At 41.6% G+C, this 19,034-nt stretch overlaps 2 protein-coding genes across 2 annotated transcripts in view; one reads left to right on the top strand and one right to left on the bottom strand.

Annotated features, from left to right (window-relative positions):
• Positions 1–19,034, top strand: part of LOC126095771 (synapsin) — an 859,815-nt gene that overhangs the window by 498,213 nt on the left and 342,568 nt on the right. The window lies entirely within an intron of this gene.
• Positions 1–19,034, bottom strand: part of LOC126095772 (metalloproteinase inhibitor 3) — a 362,787-nt gene that overhangs the window by 217,053 nt on the left and 126,700 nt on the right. The window contains exon 2 of the mRNA XM_049910578.1: positions 2,625–2,701. Coding sequence (XP_049766535.1) covers positions 2,625–2,627 — 3 coding nt within the window. The 5' untranslated portion in view covers positions 2,628–2,701. The remainder of the gene's footprint in view (positions 1–2,624; positions 2,702–19,034) is intronic.

The raw sequence follows: 19,034 nt of genomic DNA, 5'->3' as shown, positions 1-19,034 counted from the left end.
TGATGACGTCACTTGGCGCAAAACTTTTTTTTTAAATCCACTTGACTTCTACTGCTTTTATAATTTTACGTTGCTTCTCTACAGCATTCTTCTGCACTTGAACTGTACACATATAAGCATTGTCTGTCATCACATATTATAAAAAATCATATGATGTGTTAACATTTGGCAGTTTGAGATACAATTGATAATGCCCTAAAATAAAGTCAAAAACCGGTCAATGGACTTAATTAAGTTCTAAGTAACTGAAGCTCCTTTCCACTAACTGAAAAGCAGTTGTGGAACCGTAATCATCCTAACATGGAGATATTAATAAATTTTGTTTTGTTTAAAATTCCTTAAATGTATGGGAAAGATTTATTTTTGACGAATCATCCATGAAACGGTCTTCAAGTGCATTAACATACAATTACATGAAAACTTAACGTAGTGTACGTTCCAGAGCGACGCATTTGTCGAATATTTCTGCTGACCTTTCACGGTGTTGCACGCACTATGTATGATATATACAGATCACTAATAAGTAACCAGCATTGTTTGTTTTGTTTTCGGATACCACATACTATGTCCAACACTCACAATTCCATGTTCCATGTTTACATGGATAATAAATACAAAAACATTACTGCCTATAGACGCAGTGTACAGTACACGAGCATAATATAATATGTCTTTGCTGCAGTTACGAAAATGATTTTAAAGTTCGAATATAAAGTTGCATTACGTCATGTGACACGTTCATCTGAACGAAAAAGAATTATACGAAATACGAGGGTTGTCCATAAAGTAGGTTCCGATCGCTCGCTAAATGGAAACCACAGTGAAAAATCAGAAACATTTTATTTGCAAAGTTAGCTACACTTTCCAGATACTTCTCTACATAGTCACCGATCCGACTTCGACATTTGTCGGAGCGCTATACCAAATTTCCAACACCATCGTCATAGAAGGCAGCCGCCTCTGCTTTCCGACAATTCTCTACACTGTTCTATAGTGCGCAGTCTGCGCCCAAGTGTTGACTTCGTATCCAGTGTTTCATGTGAACAGAGACGACACTCACGACGAGCCAATTGGGGCTGTGTTGTGGGTGATCGAACACTTCCCATCGAAAATGCTGCAGGAGCGTCTTCACTGCCCCTGCAGATTGCGGCTGAGAATTGCCAGAAAGAAGGAAGTGTGTGGCAGTTGTGTCAGGTGGGCTGCATTCATTAAGGCGAAGCCTCTCAGCGGGCCCTCCTACTTGGCGGGAGACATCGTTGTTCTAGACACATTTACTCGCTCACAGTGCGCTCACAACTGAAAAGAGCGTCTTGATGCGATCGACGATCATACTAGAGACACTACCCAACACATCTTTGCAAATCTTCATTCGGTTTTCACCGTGGTGTCCATTTCGGGACCAATCAGAACTTACCAGAATGAGATTTTCACTCTGCAGCGGAGTGTGCGCTGATATGAAACTTCCTGGCAGATTAAAACTGTGTGCCCGATCGGGACTCGAACTCGGGACCTTTGCCTTTCGCGGGCAAGTGCTCTACCAACTGAGCTACCGAAGCATGACTCACGCCCGGTACTCACAGCTTTACTTTTGCCAGTACCTCGTCTCCTACCTTCCAAACTTTACAGAAGCTCTCCTGCGAACCTGCAAGGATGTGGCATGGATGTGGCATTGATAGTTCTGAAATCATCGTAATTATCTCTCAGAAAATTCTCTGTACCTTCAATTAATACACCGAGCGAGGTGGCGCAGTGGTTAGCACACTGGACTCGCATTCGGGAGGACGACGGTTCAATCCCGTCTCCGGCCATCCTGATTTAGGTTTTCCGTGATTTCCCTAAATCGCTTCAGGTAAATGCCGGGATGGTTCCTTTGAAAGGGCACGGCCGATTTCCTTCCCCATCCTTCCCTCAGCCGAGCTTGTGCTCCGTCTCTAATGACCTCGTTGTCGACGGGACGTTAAACACTAGTCTCCTCCTCTTCAATTAATACGTAAGAGTCTTTTAAAAAAACTCACTTACCGATATCATTCATAGTTTAACTGAGCAATGTTTGTCGGTCTGCAATTTGAAGAAATTAGAGAAGAGCTTTACTTTTCGCGTGAGTTTGTTTAACGTGAAAGTGTGACAGAAATGTTCAACAAAATCCAATGGCAGGCGCTACATGAATGACGTCGTACATTATCAGATTCAAAGCGCCTACCTTTAAATACGTATCACTAAAGAAACATTATCCACACAAACTTATCTCACTTGATGACCACTAAGTAAAAATTGTAATAACCTTGTATGTAAAGAGGAGAGTCTATAGCCTTACTTCCTGTGTACTGTCCTTGAGTTATAGAAGGAAAAGATGAGGGCAGAGGCATGAATCGCGTATACTTTGTACTTCCAGGACATGTCATATAACTTCCAGCGTAGATGTTATGTTTTCTGGTTGTAAGCGATATTTTTATGGTCATTGAATCGATTATCATTCTACAGATCTCTTCCGCTAAGAAAACAAAGAAATTAAGATGAAAGACACAGATAAAAATCATTCCTATTTTGTTATTGAAAATCACAAGGAACACAAGAGCTGTTTCCTGTGTGTTTATTGTGCGATGTTATAAAGGAGAGAAACTTACCATTAACGATCCTGATTCGCGCTGATGTGTTTTACAGGTTCAGAGCAGCGAGCTGACCCGATATCTTGTTACGCCTTCTGTTAAAATAAAAAAGAAAGATACGAATTAAGACATGCTGTGAATCTACGGCAACAAAAACTGTTTATTAATATTATTATTAGGGTACTGTTTGCTTGGTGACGCTTGTAAGATTGTATGATTTGCTTGTGTTTTGCTGAAGTGTACTAGACCCGTTCCACACCCCTGAAGTTCCTCTACTGAACATGATGGAAAAAATGAATAAATCACTCACTTGTGTCAACAACGGACACGTAGTTCAAATGAACACAGTCATCAAATAAGTATGATCTTCGCCGAAACACAAACTTAGCAATAGTGATAAGGTGGAGTAGTGACCACCATGGCAAGAAATAATAAACAATGATAAATTCAACGTTAATTTCGGCCACAGTGAACTGATTTCTTTCCCACACTACATATTTCAGAAGGCTGACTTCTATCATCACCATGTGTGGTAAAATGGATAAACTATTCAGTAGTCTAAGTATTCACCTTATCACACTTGATCTATTCACTACACTATACGCTTCAGGATGCTTTCTTCCAAGATCAAATGTTGTAGGGGTGATAATGAAACTGTTCACCTTAGTATTCGAAAACTTGTTACTGGCAACCTACACAGCTTACAAGCTTACGGTATTAGTTTCATTATTCATCTTACCACGTCCAATGACGTACGCCTGCCTTCCGAAACACATAGCGTGGAGAAGAAAGTAATTAGCAGTGGCTGAACATTCCTTTAATCACTGCTTAACCTCAAAGCGAGTGTTTCTTATACACACGTTGTACAGTCGCCATTGATACATCAACAAATACCGGAGTGGTCATGGGCGCATCCAAACACGATAGCTCCCTTCCACCATTCCGCACGCCGACACATCTTAGTGCGCTGATTCTGTACAGGTTATTAGCATGCACACACAACTTGAAAGCCAAGATCTACATAAGAGCCTACAGCTTTCCGTAATGACCAGTGTTCTCGTTTAATGGGTGTTTAACATTTTATCCAGGAAAAAGGGACTGATGACCTAGTTGTTCGGTCCCTTCAAATCATCTCACCGACAAACATTTTATCCGGTGAGCACACACTTGTATGATCCGTATTATATAACTATCAGATATTTGGAACTTACTTCAATGCAATAACTTTCTTAACTGAACTTACAAGAGCTGCATGGATAGTCAGATATTTCATTCGCAAGTTAATGTCACGTACTAGAGTTGGAACTTTAATAGTGGCAACTATTTATTTAAAAATTACACAAAATAGACAAAAAGCACTTCGTCTTCAGGCCACGAGTGGCCCACCGGGACCATCCGACCGCCGTGTCATCCTCAGTGGAGGATGCGGATAGGAGGGGCGTGGGGTTAGCACACCGCTCTCCCGGTCGTTATGTGGTATTCTTGACCGAAGCCGCTACTATTCGGTCGAATAGCTCCTCAATTGGCATCACGAGGCTGAGTGCACCCCGAAAAATGGCAACAGCGCATGGCGGCCCGGATGGTCACCCATCCAAGTGCCGACCTCGCCCGACAGCGCTTAACTTCGGTGATCTCACGGGAACCTGTGTATCCACTACCGCAAAGCCATTGCCCACACAAAACAGATACATGTTTCAAAGTTTCACTGTCCGTCAGAGTAGTCACTAGCATTGTGTATAACCCGCCGCCACCGAAATGGAATTCATAGAATACACTTATCAGCGCCAGTTATGTTGATGGTGCGACTAGAGCGGTACATTTCCTGACGAATCTCTGTAACAGTTCAGCAACAAACGTCATGAAGTGCCTTCTTCAATGTAGCTATCATGCTGAAGTCACAACGGCTTAAGTCAGGAAGTGTGATGAGTGAAATAGGCTTTCTAGCCCCATCGACCTAACAAATCAGTCACAACTTGCGCCATATGCGCCCGAACATTGTTCTGCAAAATGATGGGCGGTTCCCGCAAAAAGTGTCGCGGCTCGTTTCTCTAACAAGGAGAGGTTCCGACGACTGGCATCGACCTTTTGAAACCATATATATGGTGATGTATGTTGAGTCCTCAGGTATTACACCCTGCAACTAATCAGCCTGGTGGGCCATCATTTGCGAGTAACGGACGAAAAGAAAAAATTTCGGATTTAAGCGTGATGCTCTACAGCTTTAAAATAGTGATAGAACTGGTTGCATAGTGTAATGGTTGTAGTACTAGCCTCATATGCGAAAGTTTGTAGGTTCGAACCTCGTTACGTGCTTTGAAATATTATATTTTAAAATCTTTATTGAAACGAATTTGCTAATTATTTTTATTCAGTTAATTGGTTTAAATGTACTTTCTATTTATATTCCTTTGTCACCTCATTTTAATCACCGTATTGAATTTGTCAATTAGCCTCATTTTTAATTCACATTATTCGTTTTTCAGTGGGAATCTTTGTGCATGTGATTTTAATAATTGTCATGTATTAACGTCGATATCATTTCTTCCGTTTCATCGTCCTATAATTTCATCCACGTTATTGCATTCATTATTTATATCCCTCATTTTACTTGGATTTAGCTGTACTTATAGCCGTACTTATAATTCCTTTCTTTCATTTAAATCTTCATATGTATTATTTTGTCCATTGTGTAGTAAGAATTTATGTTTTAAATGTTTGTATTATAATTAACATCCAACAAAATGTACATCTTGTAACGAAAATTACATTTCGTCAACACTGCACGTATAAATAGATTATTTCGTCTTTTGTTTTTTAACTGATAGTCTGTCCGCCCCCGGTAGCTGAGTGGTCAGCGCGACAGAATGTCAATCTTAAGGGCCAGAGTTCGATTCCCGTCTGGGTCTGAGATTTTCTCTGCTCAGGGACTGGGTGTAGTGTTGTCCTAATCATCATCATTTCATCCCCATCGACGCGCAAGTCACCGACGTGGCGCAAATCGAAAGACTTGCACCCGGCGAACGGTCTGCCCGACGGGCGACTCTAGCCACACGACGTACAACTGATAGACTGGCGTTTTAAGATTGGTAAATAGTACGACAGATAAATAAAAATATTTAAACAATTAACATCATATGTATAAAGATACCATATGAAAAACGAATGATCGGGATTAAAAATGAGAGGATTGTAAGAGGTTAATATGGTGATTGAAATGACGTGATAAAAATTACATTTAAACCAATCAACTGAATAAAAATAAGTGTCAAAGTCATTTTGGTAAAGATTTAAATATAAAAGATATCAAACTACCTAATGAGATTCGAACAGACAACCTTTTGCATGTGAGGCTAGCATTCTAGCCATTATGCTATGCAACCAGCTAGTGAAACATTTATTTTAATGCAGTAGAGCATCTCACAAAATTCTGAACTTTTTCTTTCGTTAGTTCCTCACAAACGATAACCCACCAGTGTGAATGGTTGCAGGGTGTAATGCCTGGGACCTTAGCGTATATCACCATTTAGATGGTTTCAAGAAGTCGATCCTACTACTGAGGGGCTCTCTTTGTAAACTGGTCGCAGGCTGCGCTCCAAAGATGGACAGCTTAGAAAAAGAAGTGGCGATACTTTCTGCAGAAACCGCTCATCACTTCGCAGAACAATGCTCGGGCGCCTACGGCTATAATCGTGACTGATGGCAGGGCAGAATCACATCTGATATTACAACTTCTGTATTACTATCGATCTAAACTAAATCGGAGAGCACGACACAGAATTTATATGGGAAATAAATCACAAGTTGCCACCGTATGCGACGCATCGAGTGGCTATAAACTGCAGTTACTCACAGAGGTCCATTGTGGTCTGTAATTACCATACGGCATCGAAACTTGGTGCGTATTCTAATGCTTTAACGCGGAATCGATTTACGCTGGAAAGCAGTCATTCCAGTTTTGACCACTAGATGCAAATCTGGCGCTGTGAATGCAAGAAATTGTAAGGAACGTTTCTATATGTAATTGATTAGGAACAGGACAGGGGCAGAAAAGGTCAGACAAGGGAGAGGCGTAATGTTAATTTTATTATTAACGACAATTTGTTCAACATCAGCACCGGAGATGTCGGCGAGATTCTGTACGGCGCCAGATTCTACCTACTGGCCAGAATAGGAACTAAATATTTTCCAGTGTAAATCGTTTCCGTATTAACGCTTTAGCACATCTACGAAGTGTCGCTGCCATATGATGATTGCAGACCACAGTGGATCTACATGAGTAGCTGCACTTTAATAGTAATCGTGCAATACATTAGTACAGATAAAGACATGTAAATAAAGACGCAGTATGGGCGTCTTTCTACTATAACACAACTTTTTTTTTCCTCTCTACTCTTCCCCATGAGGCGGCTGCTGCCGCTGCTGGGATAGCCGCCGGCCGATCAGAAGCCCTTGGCAGCTCCCTGTTGTGTCTGAACTAAAATCGGAACTGGGCGTCAGCATTCCCCGCGCCAACCGAGGTCAACGGCCTCTTGTCAACCGCTATTTCTCTCCATGTCCATAGGCAAACAGGCTTCGCATCGAACCGCGCACGAAAAATGCCGCATACCGCTGGCTACGAAACGACATGACGTGACACAAAATTCTAAATCTGAGAGACCTCGCTGTACTCCGGGAAATGTGGCAAAAATATGAACAATTTCGTCGTGGACATGCACAAGCTTCCATTGTCAACCGCTCTTGAATGCTGTTCGAATGGTTGTGACCCGCTCTAAATTATACAGAAGGAAAAATAGAAAGAACTCAGGGACGTGCGGCTAGACTACTTGACAGTTCTTCATACGAATTCCGGAAATGGTCGTCAGAAAGGTTTCTTGAAATTACTGCAACCAGTCGCATTCTGTCTTTTTCTTCAATTTTTATTTTCCCGCTATCGGTTTCGAAACACCTAGCGATTCATCAGCAGATGGTACGTATTTATAGTTTATCTGCAGCAGCGTGGGAGTCGTGTTGCTGTGCAAGGTGTATAAACGAAACACGCAAGCACTGAGATCGATTTTTTCCAAAATTTCATTACACTTGAAAAACTAAATAACTCACAAAAAATCCTCCCACCCCCCAACATTGGCACACTTACTCAGTATTCTCTTTCTAGTGCGCACGTGAGTACGCACGCACACACACACACACACACACACACACACACACACACACACACACACACACACAATATCCTCTTCCCACATACCATCCTTCTATACATTTTATTATCATTATTTTAAAAAAAATCTACACACACACACAATATCCTCTTCCCACATACCATCCTTCTATACATTTTATTATCATTATTTTTAAAAAAAGTTATCCTGTGATGTTTATTGTTTACTTCGTAAGTGTGGATCAATGTTGGATAAACAAAGGATTAATGGAATGTCAAGCGAAATGTTAGTGCTAAAATTGTAGATGTAATATCTTCCAACCTAATTGTTTAATATACAGGGTTATTACAAATGATTGAAGCGATTTCACAGCTCTACAATAACTTTATTATTTGAGATATTTTCACAATTCTTTGCACACACATACAAAAACTCAAAAAGTTTTTTTAGGCATTCACAAATGTTCGTTATGTGCCCCTCTAGTGATTCGGCAGACATCAAGCCGAAAATCAAGTTCCTCCCACACTCGGCGCAGCATGTCCCCATCAATGAGTTCGAAAGCATCGTTGATGCGAGCTCGCAGTTCTGGCATGTTTCTTGGTAGAGGAGGTTTAAACACTGAATCTTTCACATAACCCCACAGAAAGAAATCGCATGGGGTTAAGTCGGGAGAGTGTGGAGGCCATGACATGAATTGCCGATCGTGATCTCCACCACGACCGATCCATTGGTTTTCCAATTTCCTGTTTAAGAAATGCCGAACATCATGATGGAAGTGCGATGGAGCACCATCCTGTTGAAAGATGAAGTCGGCGCTGTCGGTCTCCAGTTGTGGCATGAGCCAATTTTCCGCGGGCTACGCGTGAAACTTGCCCGCACGCGTTCAACCGTTTCTTCACTCACTGCAGGCCGACCCGTTGATTTCCCCTTACAGAGGCATCCAGAAGCTTTAAACTGCGCATACCATCGCCGAATGGAGTTATCAGTTGGTGGATCTTTGGCGACCTTCGTCCTGAAGTGTCGTTGCACTGTTATGACTGACTGATGCGAGTGCATTTCAAGGACGACATACGCTTTCTCGGCTCCTGTCGCCATTTTGTCTCACTGCGCTCTCGAGCGCTCTGACGGCAGAAACCTGAAGTGCGGCTTCAGCCGAACAAAACTTTATGAGTTTTTCTACGTATCTGTAGTGTGTCGTGACCATATGTCAATGAATGGAGCTACAGTGAATTTATGAAATCGCTTCAATCATTTGTAATAGCCCTGTATTTTATAAATAGCACATGTCAGTTCTGCCATATAACTATGTCATTTTTGCAATAGAGAAACAGGTACATGCACACTGTCGCCAGTGACTATATTACAACAGCTGAACAGAGAGACACTCTGTCCTAACTCAAATTCTTTGACGTAACTTTAGCTATACTCCTTGGTTTATTTACGTTTTGTGTAAAGCATTTGTAACGTGTTACCGGTGGCTAAGAGTGTGAAGTGCAGTACAATTAACGTCACTAGAAAACATTCATTATGTTTTCCAGAATACTGTGTGCACCAACAAGCAACCAACGGATACTAATAACTGTAAGTAACGCAACGATATCGGTGTCATAATATGAATAATTCTCCCCACACTCAGTGCTTACATGTTTCGTTTAAACATCTTGCCACGGCTACACGTCTCCCACACTGTTGCAGATAATCAATAAATACGTACCATCTCATGACGAATGGCTAGGCAGTTTGAAACCGGTATTGGGATAGTAAAAATTGAAAAGCAAAAGGCGACCGGTTGCAGTAATTTCAAGAAACCTTCATTCATCACAGTGTCAGTGATCCTAATCCATAATGGATAAAAGTTTCAGTCGTCAGAAAGGCTGTTGGCCAGTTTTTGCATCTGGATCAGACAGCAGCCCGATACTCTCCTCCAACTATATTTGAGATTGTGTGTTTACGAGCAAACTGTGCCATTACACCACTGTGTATGTATTACATTCCCCAACCAAGTGGTTTTCGCTAGTAATCATGGTGCAGCATATTGTTTAGTCGACGTCATAAAGGCGAGCTAACGGGTACCAGTAACTTATTCCACTCTTAACATTACCGCAACAGTCACAAGCCACCAGATGTCAGAGAAGAAACTGAAGTTCATTGCGTAGATACAAAACACAAAATGCACTGTGCGCACACATACACTTTACATTATTTGCTGTAGACATTTCTTTTATCTATGTAGCTGTGTCTTGCTGACACAAGACACCAACTTTTAAAAAACGATCCTTTTTTTTTAGATTAACTTTTGCATGCTTTCACGATCGCCACAGGCAAGCAAAAGGAGTAATGGGCGGGTCGTGAATCGAAATCAGATGGTATAAAATTGCACACGTAAGATTCATTGTTCGAATCCCAGTCTGCTAAACGGTTTTAATCTGTCAGGATATTTCTAGCCACCACATATTCCACTGCACAAGCATTAATTCTGAAAACAGTCCTCTAGGCTGTGGCTAAGGTACAGATAAAAATCCTTCGGAACTACTAAAATCAGAGGGGGAAGTGTCAACCAAACGACTATTGTCGTAGTACGGAATTTATTAGACTGTCGACGTACCGTCAGACTTTCGAAAAAATGTCCTCTACGCTTTTCCGAAGGCAGCAAGGGCAGGTTAGTGCGAAAACTACAGCGGAATCAGCTTAACAGCTCATGCATCCAAGCTGCTCATATGAATAAAATACGTAAAAAAAAGATAAAAAAAAGATAAAATATTCAGGGTCAATTAGATGATGATCTGTTTTGCTTTAGGAAAGATAAAGGTACGAAGAGGAAGTTCTCACGTTGTGCTTGATAATGGAAGCAAAAGTGAAGAAAATCAAGACACGTTCAAATGGTTTATCGACATATAAAAAGCGTTGACAGTGCAAAACTACGCAAAGTGTTCGAAATTCTGAGCAAAATAGAAGTAAACTATAGACAGACAAGAACGAAGAGGGAACAGTAAGATTCGAACACCAAGAACGAAGGGATCTGTTTAAAAAGGAGGTAAGACAGGAATGCACTCTTTCACCCTTACCGTTCAATCTCTAAGAATCAGTTATGGAAGTAAAAGAAAGATTCAGTCGTAGGATTAAAATTCAGAAGGATAAGATTTCAATTACAAGATTGGTTGCGATATTCCTGTTCTCAATGAAAGTGAATGAGGAGGTAATTTGGACTGACGATAAACCAAAGAAAACAGAAAGTAATGAGATGTAATAGAAATGTGATAAGGGAGAAACATAATATCAAAACTTGTCTCCAGAAATTAGACGAAATGAAGGAACTCTGCTACCTTGGAAGCCAAATGACCCATTACGGGGAAGCAGGAAAGCCATCAAAAGCAAACTAGCAAGACAAGGAGGGCGTTCATGGTCAAAAAACATCTTCTCTTGCCTTGGCTTGAAGAAAGTTTGGTGCAAGGCATTGTATATTAGTGAATTATGAACTTTGGGGAAATGGAAAAATACGAGAAACGAAGTATTTGAGGTGTTGTGTTATAGAAGCATGTTGAAAAATAGTTGAACTGATAAAGCAAGGAACGATAGGTTATCCGCAGAATCAGTGAAGAAAGTAACATATGGAAGATATTGACAAAAAGAAGGGACAGGATGTTACATCAGGGAATAAGTTGCATGGTTTTTAATGTGTGGCGAGGATCTCCCGGCGCAAACAGTAGAGAAGACAGAGAGTGGAATACATCTGAAATACGGATGTTGGCACTAAATGAGAAATTGTGACGGGCCGCAGGAAACCAGTCAGAAAGCTGACTTAAAAAAATTATTTCTCTGAAATATCGCTTTTGGCAGGCCGGGATGGCCGAGCGGTTCTAAGCGCTACAGTCTGGAACCGCGGGACCGCTACGGTCGCAGGTTCGAATCCTGTCTCGGGTGTGGATGTGTGTGATGTCCTTAGCTTAGTCAGGTTTAAGTAGTTCTAAGTTCTAGGGGACTGATGACCACAGCAGTTAAGTCCCATAGTGCTCAGAGCCATTTGAACCATTTTTTATCCCTTTTGTTGAATGAGATTTTCACTCTGCAGCAGAGCGTGCGCTGATATGAAACTTCCTGGCAGATTAAAACTGTGTGCCGGACCGAGACTCGATCTCGGTGCTCTACCACTGAGCTTCCCCAGCACGACTCACGCCCCGTCCTCACAGATTTACTTCTGCGAGAGAGCTCCTGTAAAGTTTGGAAGGTAGGAGACGAGATACTGGCAGAAGTAAAGCTGTGAGCACGGGGCGTGAGTCGTGCGTGCTTGGGTAGCTCAGTTAGCCGGCACTGTAGCTAAGCGTGTTCGGTCAGAGAGCTGGTTGGCCTTTGTAATAAAAAAACTGAGTAGAAGGATCAACAAACGAACTCAAACGGATGTCCTGTGACGTCCGCAACGGGCAAACACAACGATCAAGAACGAATAAAAAAGAGTTAATAGAGCACTTGCCCGCAAAAGGCAAAGGTCCCGAGTTCGAGTCTCGGTCCGGCACACTTTTAATCTGCCAGGAAGTTTCATCCCTTTTGTTACTGTGCGCAGAAGAATTTCTGTAAAGGAAATGGGGTACTGGCGGAAGTAAAGCTGTGACGGCGGGTCGTGAGTCCCACCTAGTTGGTCCAGTCCGTAGATTTTTGCCTGCAAAAGGCAAGGTTCAGGGTTCGAGTCTCAGTCCAAAGCACAGTTTTGATCTGCCACGAAATTTAAAAAAACAAGACCACGTGCATTAAGTGACCGAGATAAAGAAGGTGTTACAGCTTCCTGCAAAGCACTGTGGTGCGAAGCTAACGGGCTGAAGACTGCTTTATTTCAGTGTAGCTTAGATAAACTCAACCGGATAGGAAAGTGAGGGACGAAGTGCTGTGCTCGCATTTCGCAGGCGTCGCCCACATTCCCGCGCTCGGCTAGTTTCCTAGACGCGCTAGAAAAGGCAGCGCCGGCTGCCCGTGTCGGGTCTTGCAAATCACCCGGCGCGTGGGGGCAGACAAGCTCCAGTGGATGTACGGAGGCGTCGTGGGGGCAGGTGAACGCCCTGCACTCACGCCCTGCTGCCGCACTCTTCGCTCTTTACTGTCGCTTAACGTTGCGGTACTTCCCTGAGCGGCGTGGCAGCTCCTGGTTCATGTGGTCTAGAATCCCTCTCCCCATAGTCTATGAGTGTCAACAAGAAAAACCACTGGAACGAAGTTCTGTAATACTGACTCCAACGGGAAACTACGAAGGCGCATGTGCAGCGATAGTTTCATATAGGAGGTGTCAGAGTTCTGCTCAACCTATTACTGAACCTCACTGCATTCATTAAGGCTACTATTGGCACCTATTCGTTTTTCCTGTTCACAGAAAACAATGTAACATTTCGTAACCCAGTAAGGGAAACTAGAGAAAGAAAGAGAGACAGAGAGAGAGAGAGAGAGAGAGAGAGAGAGGGGGGGGGGGGGAGGAGAGAGAGAGTGAGGTACTAGAGCACTGCCACACGCAAAAAGTCTAACAACAAGCTAAACGTTATTCGTAATTTTTGTTCGACACTTCTCACACAGTCAACTAGTTTACATCTATATACAGTGTATAAAATCACGTCTCAGTTAAAATAAATCACTAACCATTTGAGTTCTGATGCTCTCTTCCACGTACTTTATTCTCTTTGCAACTAGCGGCTCTAGGCGCTCAGTCCGGAACCGCGCGACTGCTACGGTCGCAGGTTCGCATCCTGCCTCGGGCATGGATGTGTGTGATGTCCTTAGGTTAGTTAGGTTTAAGTAGTTCTAATTTCTAGGGGACTGATGACCATAGATATTAAGTCCCATAGTGGTCAGAGCCATTTGAACCATTTTTTCTCTTGGCAACTGATCTTTACGGGTCACCATCTATTCAAGCTGGCATCTTTTAAAACTGATTCCCTCACTTTTTTTCTGAAGTTTTTCTGCAAACATTGAAGTCCAGTCCAGTGTGACAAATCTGCGAAGTTTTCTCGGAGTTAGTCTCTCCTCAATTACGTATAATACATTAGAAATTTTGTGGTGTGCGTACTGTAAGACCTTCGGTACACACACCATCAGATTATTTGACTTGTCGCTCTAACGAAGTAGGCTAGCGTCAGTAATATGTCTCGTGGTCTTATCGTGGCGTGTTTATCTTCTGCCGTTAGGTCAGACGATAGAAATGCCCCTTGCGCGCTTAGAGTAGCAAATTGACGGTGACCAACTTTAAACAGAACTTGATTAATTTTCAAACACATTTGTTAAAATAATAACAAGCATAAAAATAACTTAACTTGGTTCTGGATGCCATTTACAATTGACATTCTGAAGTTCCTTTGGTCTTGGTACGTTAATCATATTCTCACATATCTCTGATACTTGACAAAGTCTCTCTTCATTTATCTTCATGGCTAGGTACAGGAATATGATAATCTTATTAGGCGCAGACTGAAACTTGACTATAGACTGGTACAGACAAATGCAGACTAATGCAGACAAATGCAGACTGATGCAAACTGATTAGTCCGAGGTGTGTACACTCGTTATAATACCTCGAGCGTTCAGGTATCACTGCGCGAGTGTGATCCGCGAGGAGAAAAGGTTCTACGTTAGCAGCAATCCCATTGACTGCGTTACATATTAATACGTGGATCGGCGGAAGCAGAATTTGGTCCATCTCTAAGACAGCGCCATCTCGTAGCGCGGAGACGGACGAGCGCTGCGCCTGTGCTGTTGTGCTTAGCGGGGCGCGCTCTATTGGGAAAGCTGCGTACGCGCTGACTACGGGGGACTATGTACACAACAAATTTACAGCTCTTTATAGCATTTACTCATATTAATTTTTATTTAGTTATTCATTTATTCCATCACGCAAGCTTAGGGCTTCCAGGCCTCTTTTTGCCCCTTCACCAGACATCATTCGTAAGTCATTATAGTGATACTGGAAACTGTTAAGTACTTTTCTGCTACTTCTTTGGGTATAACATCAAACTCTTTTTCCCCATCGACGTAGTTCACCAAAAATCTCTATTCCTATAATATTCATTTCTGTGCACTCTTTGTGATTTATAACCTTTCTTCTATTTGTTTCATTAATGAATTGTCCGCCTCGACAGCTCAGTGGTCACCGGCACTGTAGATCAGCGTGTTCCGTCAGAGGGTTAGCAGCCCTCTATAACAAAAAAAACTGAGTTAATCGATCACCAACGAACTTCAACGGATGTCTTACGACGTCCGCCCCGAGCAGATTCAACGAACAAAAGCGAACAAAATGAGATTACAACAAAAAAAAAAGGTTAGTCCCCCTCTATAATAAAAAAAACTGAGTTATTTTAACGACGAAGAACTTGAACAATCGTTATGAGACGTCCGCCCTGAACAAATAGAACAAACAATTACGAACATAATGAGATCAAGAAAAAAAAAAGAAAAAAGAATGTGGTCAGTGCGGCATAATGCTGTGCAATGGGGTCCGAGTTCGATTCCCGGCTGGGTCGGAGATTTTCTCCGCTCAGGGACTGGGGGTTGTCTTCATCATCATCTCATCCCCATCGACGCGCAAGTCGCCGAAGTGGCGTCAACGAAAGAGATTTGTACCAGGTGACCGGTCTACCCGACGGGATACCCTGGGCATGCGACATATCATTAATGAATTAATTATTCTTGAATCTTCCCTTTACTCCATAAACTGCTTCTCCTGACAAGGAGGTACAACCTAAAATCTTTCTTTCTTACATTATTAAGAAGCGCTTTTTTTTCTCCTGGAAGATATAGATCATCAGAAACATGGGTAAAAAAGATCATTTCATTAGTGAAGAATTCAAGAATATAGTCCGTGTTATCGCCCTAACAGGAAAACTAATAAACTTTTGTTAGCGTCTGTTACACATAAAAACCTAGATGAGAATCTTAACATGCTTCAGCTGCTTATAACGCACTTGATTCGAAGCAAATAAGTTTTGTGTTACCCTTGACACATGTGAGTTATATCGAACGACCGCTCGTTCAATTGGTGATGAACTCCACAATATAGTAGCGTAAATTCATATATGTTCCAGGGTATAATAATATATTAAGATAATTGTGTAATAATATATTCTAAGTTTCCGTGAAGTCTAACTAAATCTCAGCAAGAATATTAACGTGATTAATCTGCGCATCACGGAAGTCATTCTAGAGGAACTGGAAATTTTGGTATGATCCTGGCGTACGTGACTGTTCTCCAAATAATATTAGACTAAACGTTAAAACAACTGAAATTCAAAAAATTCCCATTAAAATAAAAGTTTTTATTTTGATAGACATGAACTTACTTTCCCAGCATAATTTTCACATAATACTCCAGTAATGAAGCGTACCTGTAATTTAATATGGCGTAAAAAAACTAACATGGGAGTTTTCCGATTACAGCCCCGCCTCCAGGAATTAAAAACTCAAGTGCAGCTGTTTCCTTTTTCACGGAGTTCAGCCACGATAACGTTAACGGCTCCTGTGGAACAATTGCGCTACGCATAACGAGCGTCGACATGATTCCGCTGACGAAACAGCGGGCTGCATCGCTCAATTGTTCCCAGATGACGCAAGCGTAAATGGAAAGCTGCTAAACGCTGAGAACCTCAGAGTAGAAATATTTATAGAGTGGGCTTTCCGATGTGCAGATAGACATTTTCAGTAATATACACTGCCTCCAAAGTCACGTGACTATGCAGATTCTGAATGCCATTACCTCGTTAGTACAGACGGATCTGGTTCAAAAAGCACAGTGAATTTTATATATGCATTTCACAGGGATCGCAATAATTTTCATTCAGTACCTGTGGTGAACTTATCTTAAAGCTTTGTACGGTTAAAATGCAATTACATTTCACTTGTTTTCCATAAATGCCACGCTCAAATGTCAATTTTTAATAGCAAATGGAAGGCTGCCTATTGATATTTTTTTTAGATTTTGTACTGCGCCTGACTTTATTGTCAAGTTTCTGTTTCAATCAATTACACTGCTGCGGTATTGCTATACAGCTTTCTATAATGCCAAAGTGAAAGTGTCTCGGAAAACATCGAAGATGAAGCTATGACATGCAGCATATTAGCGACTTATCACAAACTGATATATTATTAGGTCGAAATTATTCCAGTTTTTACTTTTTGGTGCCATATGTTTCACTTCAATTCATCGTAGAACAAAAATATTAATCTGGCAGATTCAATCCACGCCATAGGTACTGCTACTACTAATGATTACTGTTGTGACTACTTTAAAAGAAGCGTTGTCGCTTGGAAACCTGTACGTATGTAACCTCAGGTGTTTCGTACTGTAACATCCATATCTTACCTGTAGGTGGAAACTGCTCGAAAAGTTTTTAGATTCAGCGGGTTGAATGACAGCTCACTCCCACACTACCGAATTTATGATGATCTACATTTGACTCACAAATGTGTGACCATAAAGCCACATATATTAGAACGATGATATTAATTCTTTATTACATTGTGTCTCAGTATTTATGACACATAATGCACCTTTTACTAAACTGTTACTATACCTTTGTGGTACTTACCTACGAGAAATAACTTCTCCTCCTTTGACATATTTCGATTTGGAACCTAGCAACAACTATTTACCATTTCTGTTACTAATAAATAAAAGTGTAAAAACACCGCAGTTAAGTGTAATAACAAAATTTTCGGTCTCAGTTTGGAGTGTTATCAAACAGTATCATGTATAATGCACGTAACAATTTAGGTTTGACGTTGGCGTCATATGTTGTACGATATGCACCCTCCAGAGATGTTGCTGCTTTACGGTGAAAATCACAGATACCACAAAACTAATAAGGAAAGAAGCAGCCACACCAAAGAATCTTTGGTAAAGCATGAGATTCATAATGCGTGAATGCGGGCATACAAATCAATGCAGTCACAATACTACCATAAAATCGACGTATTTTTAAGGAAAAACAAGTGCCAGTGATATCATAATCTGCACGCCGCACCACGAAATCGAAAAACCGTGGGATTTCCTACTACTATTCGAATCCAGAAGCCGTTTTCTTTCGTTTTCGTATTTAAGAGTTTGGTTTAATGTACCATACGCTCAGCACATCTGTGTCGATATCGCGGGCAACTTGTCCGCTTTGCACTGTATACCCTCTATTACAATGTGCTGTGCGCAGATTTCGATTAACATGTCAATTTCAAACTACCATCTAAGTCGTATCTTAGACAGCACATAGTATAAACTAGTATATAATAGTCCAATGTCCAATATCACACCGTCAAACGGTATACTTTCAGATGTCTACATGCATTAACGTATCAAAAATATTGACTCGCAAATGACACTTTAATAGAAATCGCCCTGCAGCACATTTCTATAAATATTTCACAGATACGGATAATGACTTATTTTAGTTTATTACGGCTGCGAAATGATACGTGAAGAAAATCGTGGAATACACTCATCTAGACCTACAGCTTCATAGTTCATACAGAACTTCGAAAGCCCTTGTACAATGCATAGCAGAGGATGTCTTGTACCGTTACTGAGATTAACACTACCCTGTTTGTTAAGCAAAAGGAGCGAGGGAAAAATTATTGCCTATGTACCCCTTGAGATACCGGTCTCGTCATTCAGATACTGGCCTTCCGTATTTCCTCTATGAGCTAATTACAGAGAATGCAGTGATGGTTCCTTAGAAAACCACACAACAAAATTTCGTCCTCACCATAGCTTGTGCTCCCTTCCTAATAACTTGGTCGTCGACGTTACGTTGATCTTCTTTTGTACAAACGCTTTGTAAGCGGTAACTTCCTCAAAAACAGTACTGTCTCTCACTAAATTACCAATGAATTGAAATAATTCTGTACCAGCCAAGACTGTTGACTGCAGCTGCTGTCATGTGGTCAATTGACCACAACGCTCCGTGGTGCGAACTTAATGCTAGTACTCATGTGGTGAAATGAACCCGCGGTCATTACAGGCGTTACTTAGATCAACAACTCCAACACTAATCTTACATCGCATTTACGTAATTCGATTTACTCTAATCTCGCAGCCCGCAGCTCGTGGTCGTGCGGTAGCGTTCTCGCTTCCCACGCCCGGGTTCCCGGTTCGATTCCCGGCGGGGTCAGGGATTTTCGCTGCCTCGTGATGGCTGGGTGTTGTGTGATGTCCTTAGGTTTGTTAGGTTTAAGTAATTCTAAGTTCTAGGGGACTGATGACCATAGATGTTAAGTCCCATAGTGCTCAGAGCCATTTGAACCATTTTTTTCTAAT

The sequence above is a fragment of the Schistocerca cancellata genome, chromosome 8, assembly GCF_023864275.1.
Source record: "Schistocerca cancellata isolate TAMUIC-IGC-003103 chromosome 8, iqSchCanc2.1, whole genome shotgun sequence".
Classification (NCBI taxonomy): domain Eukaryota; kingdom Metazoa; phylum Arthropoda; class Insecta; order Orthoptera; family Acrididae; genus Schistocerca; species Schistocerca cancellata.
The sequence above is the reverse complement of the archived record's forward strand: the minus strand, read 5'-3'. Positions and strand labels throughout refer to the sequence as shown.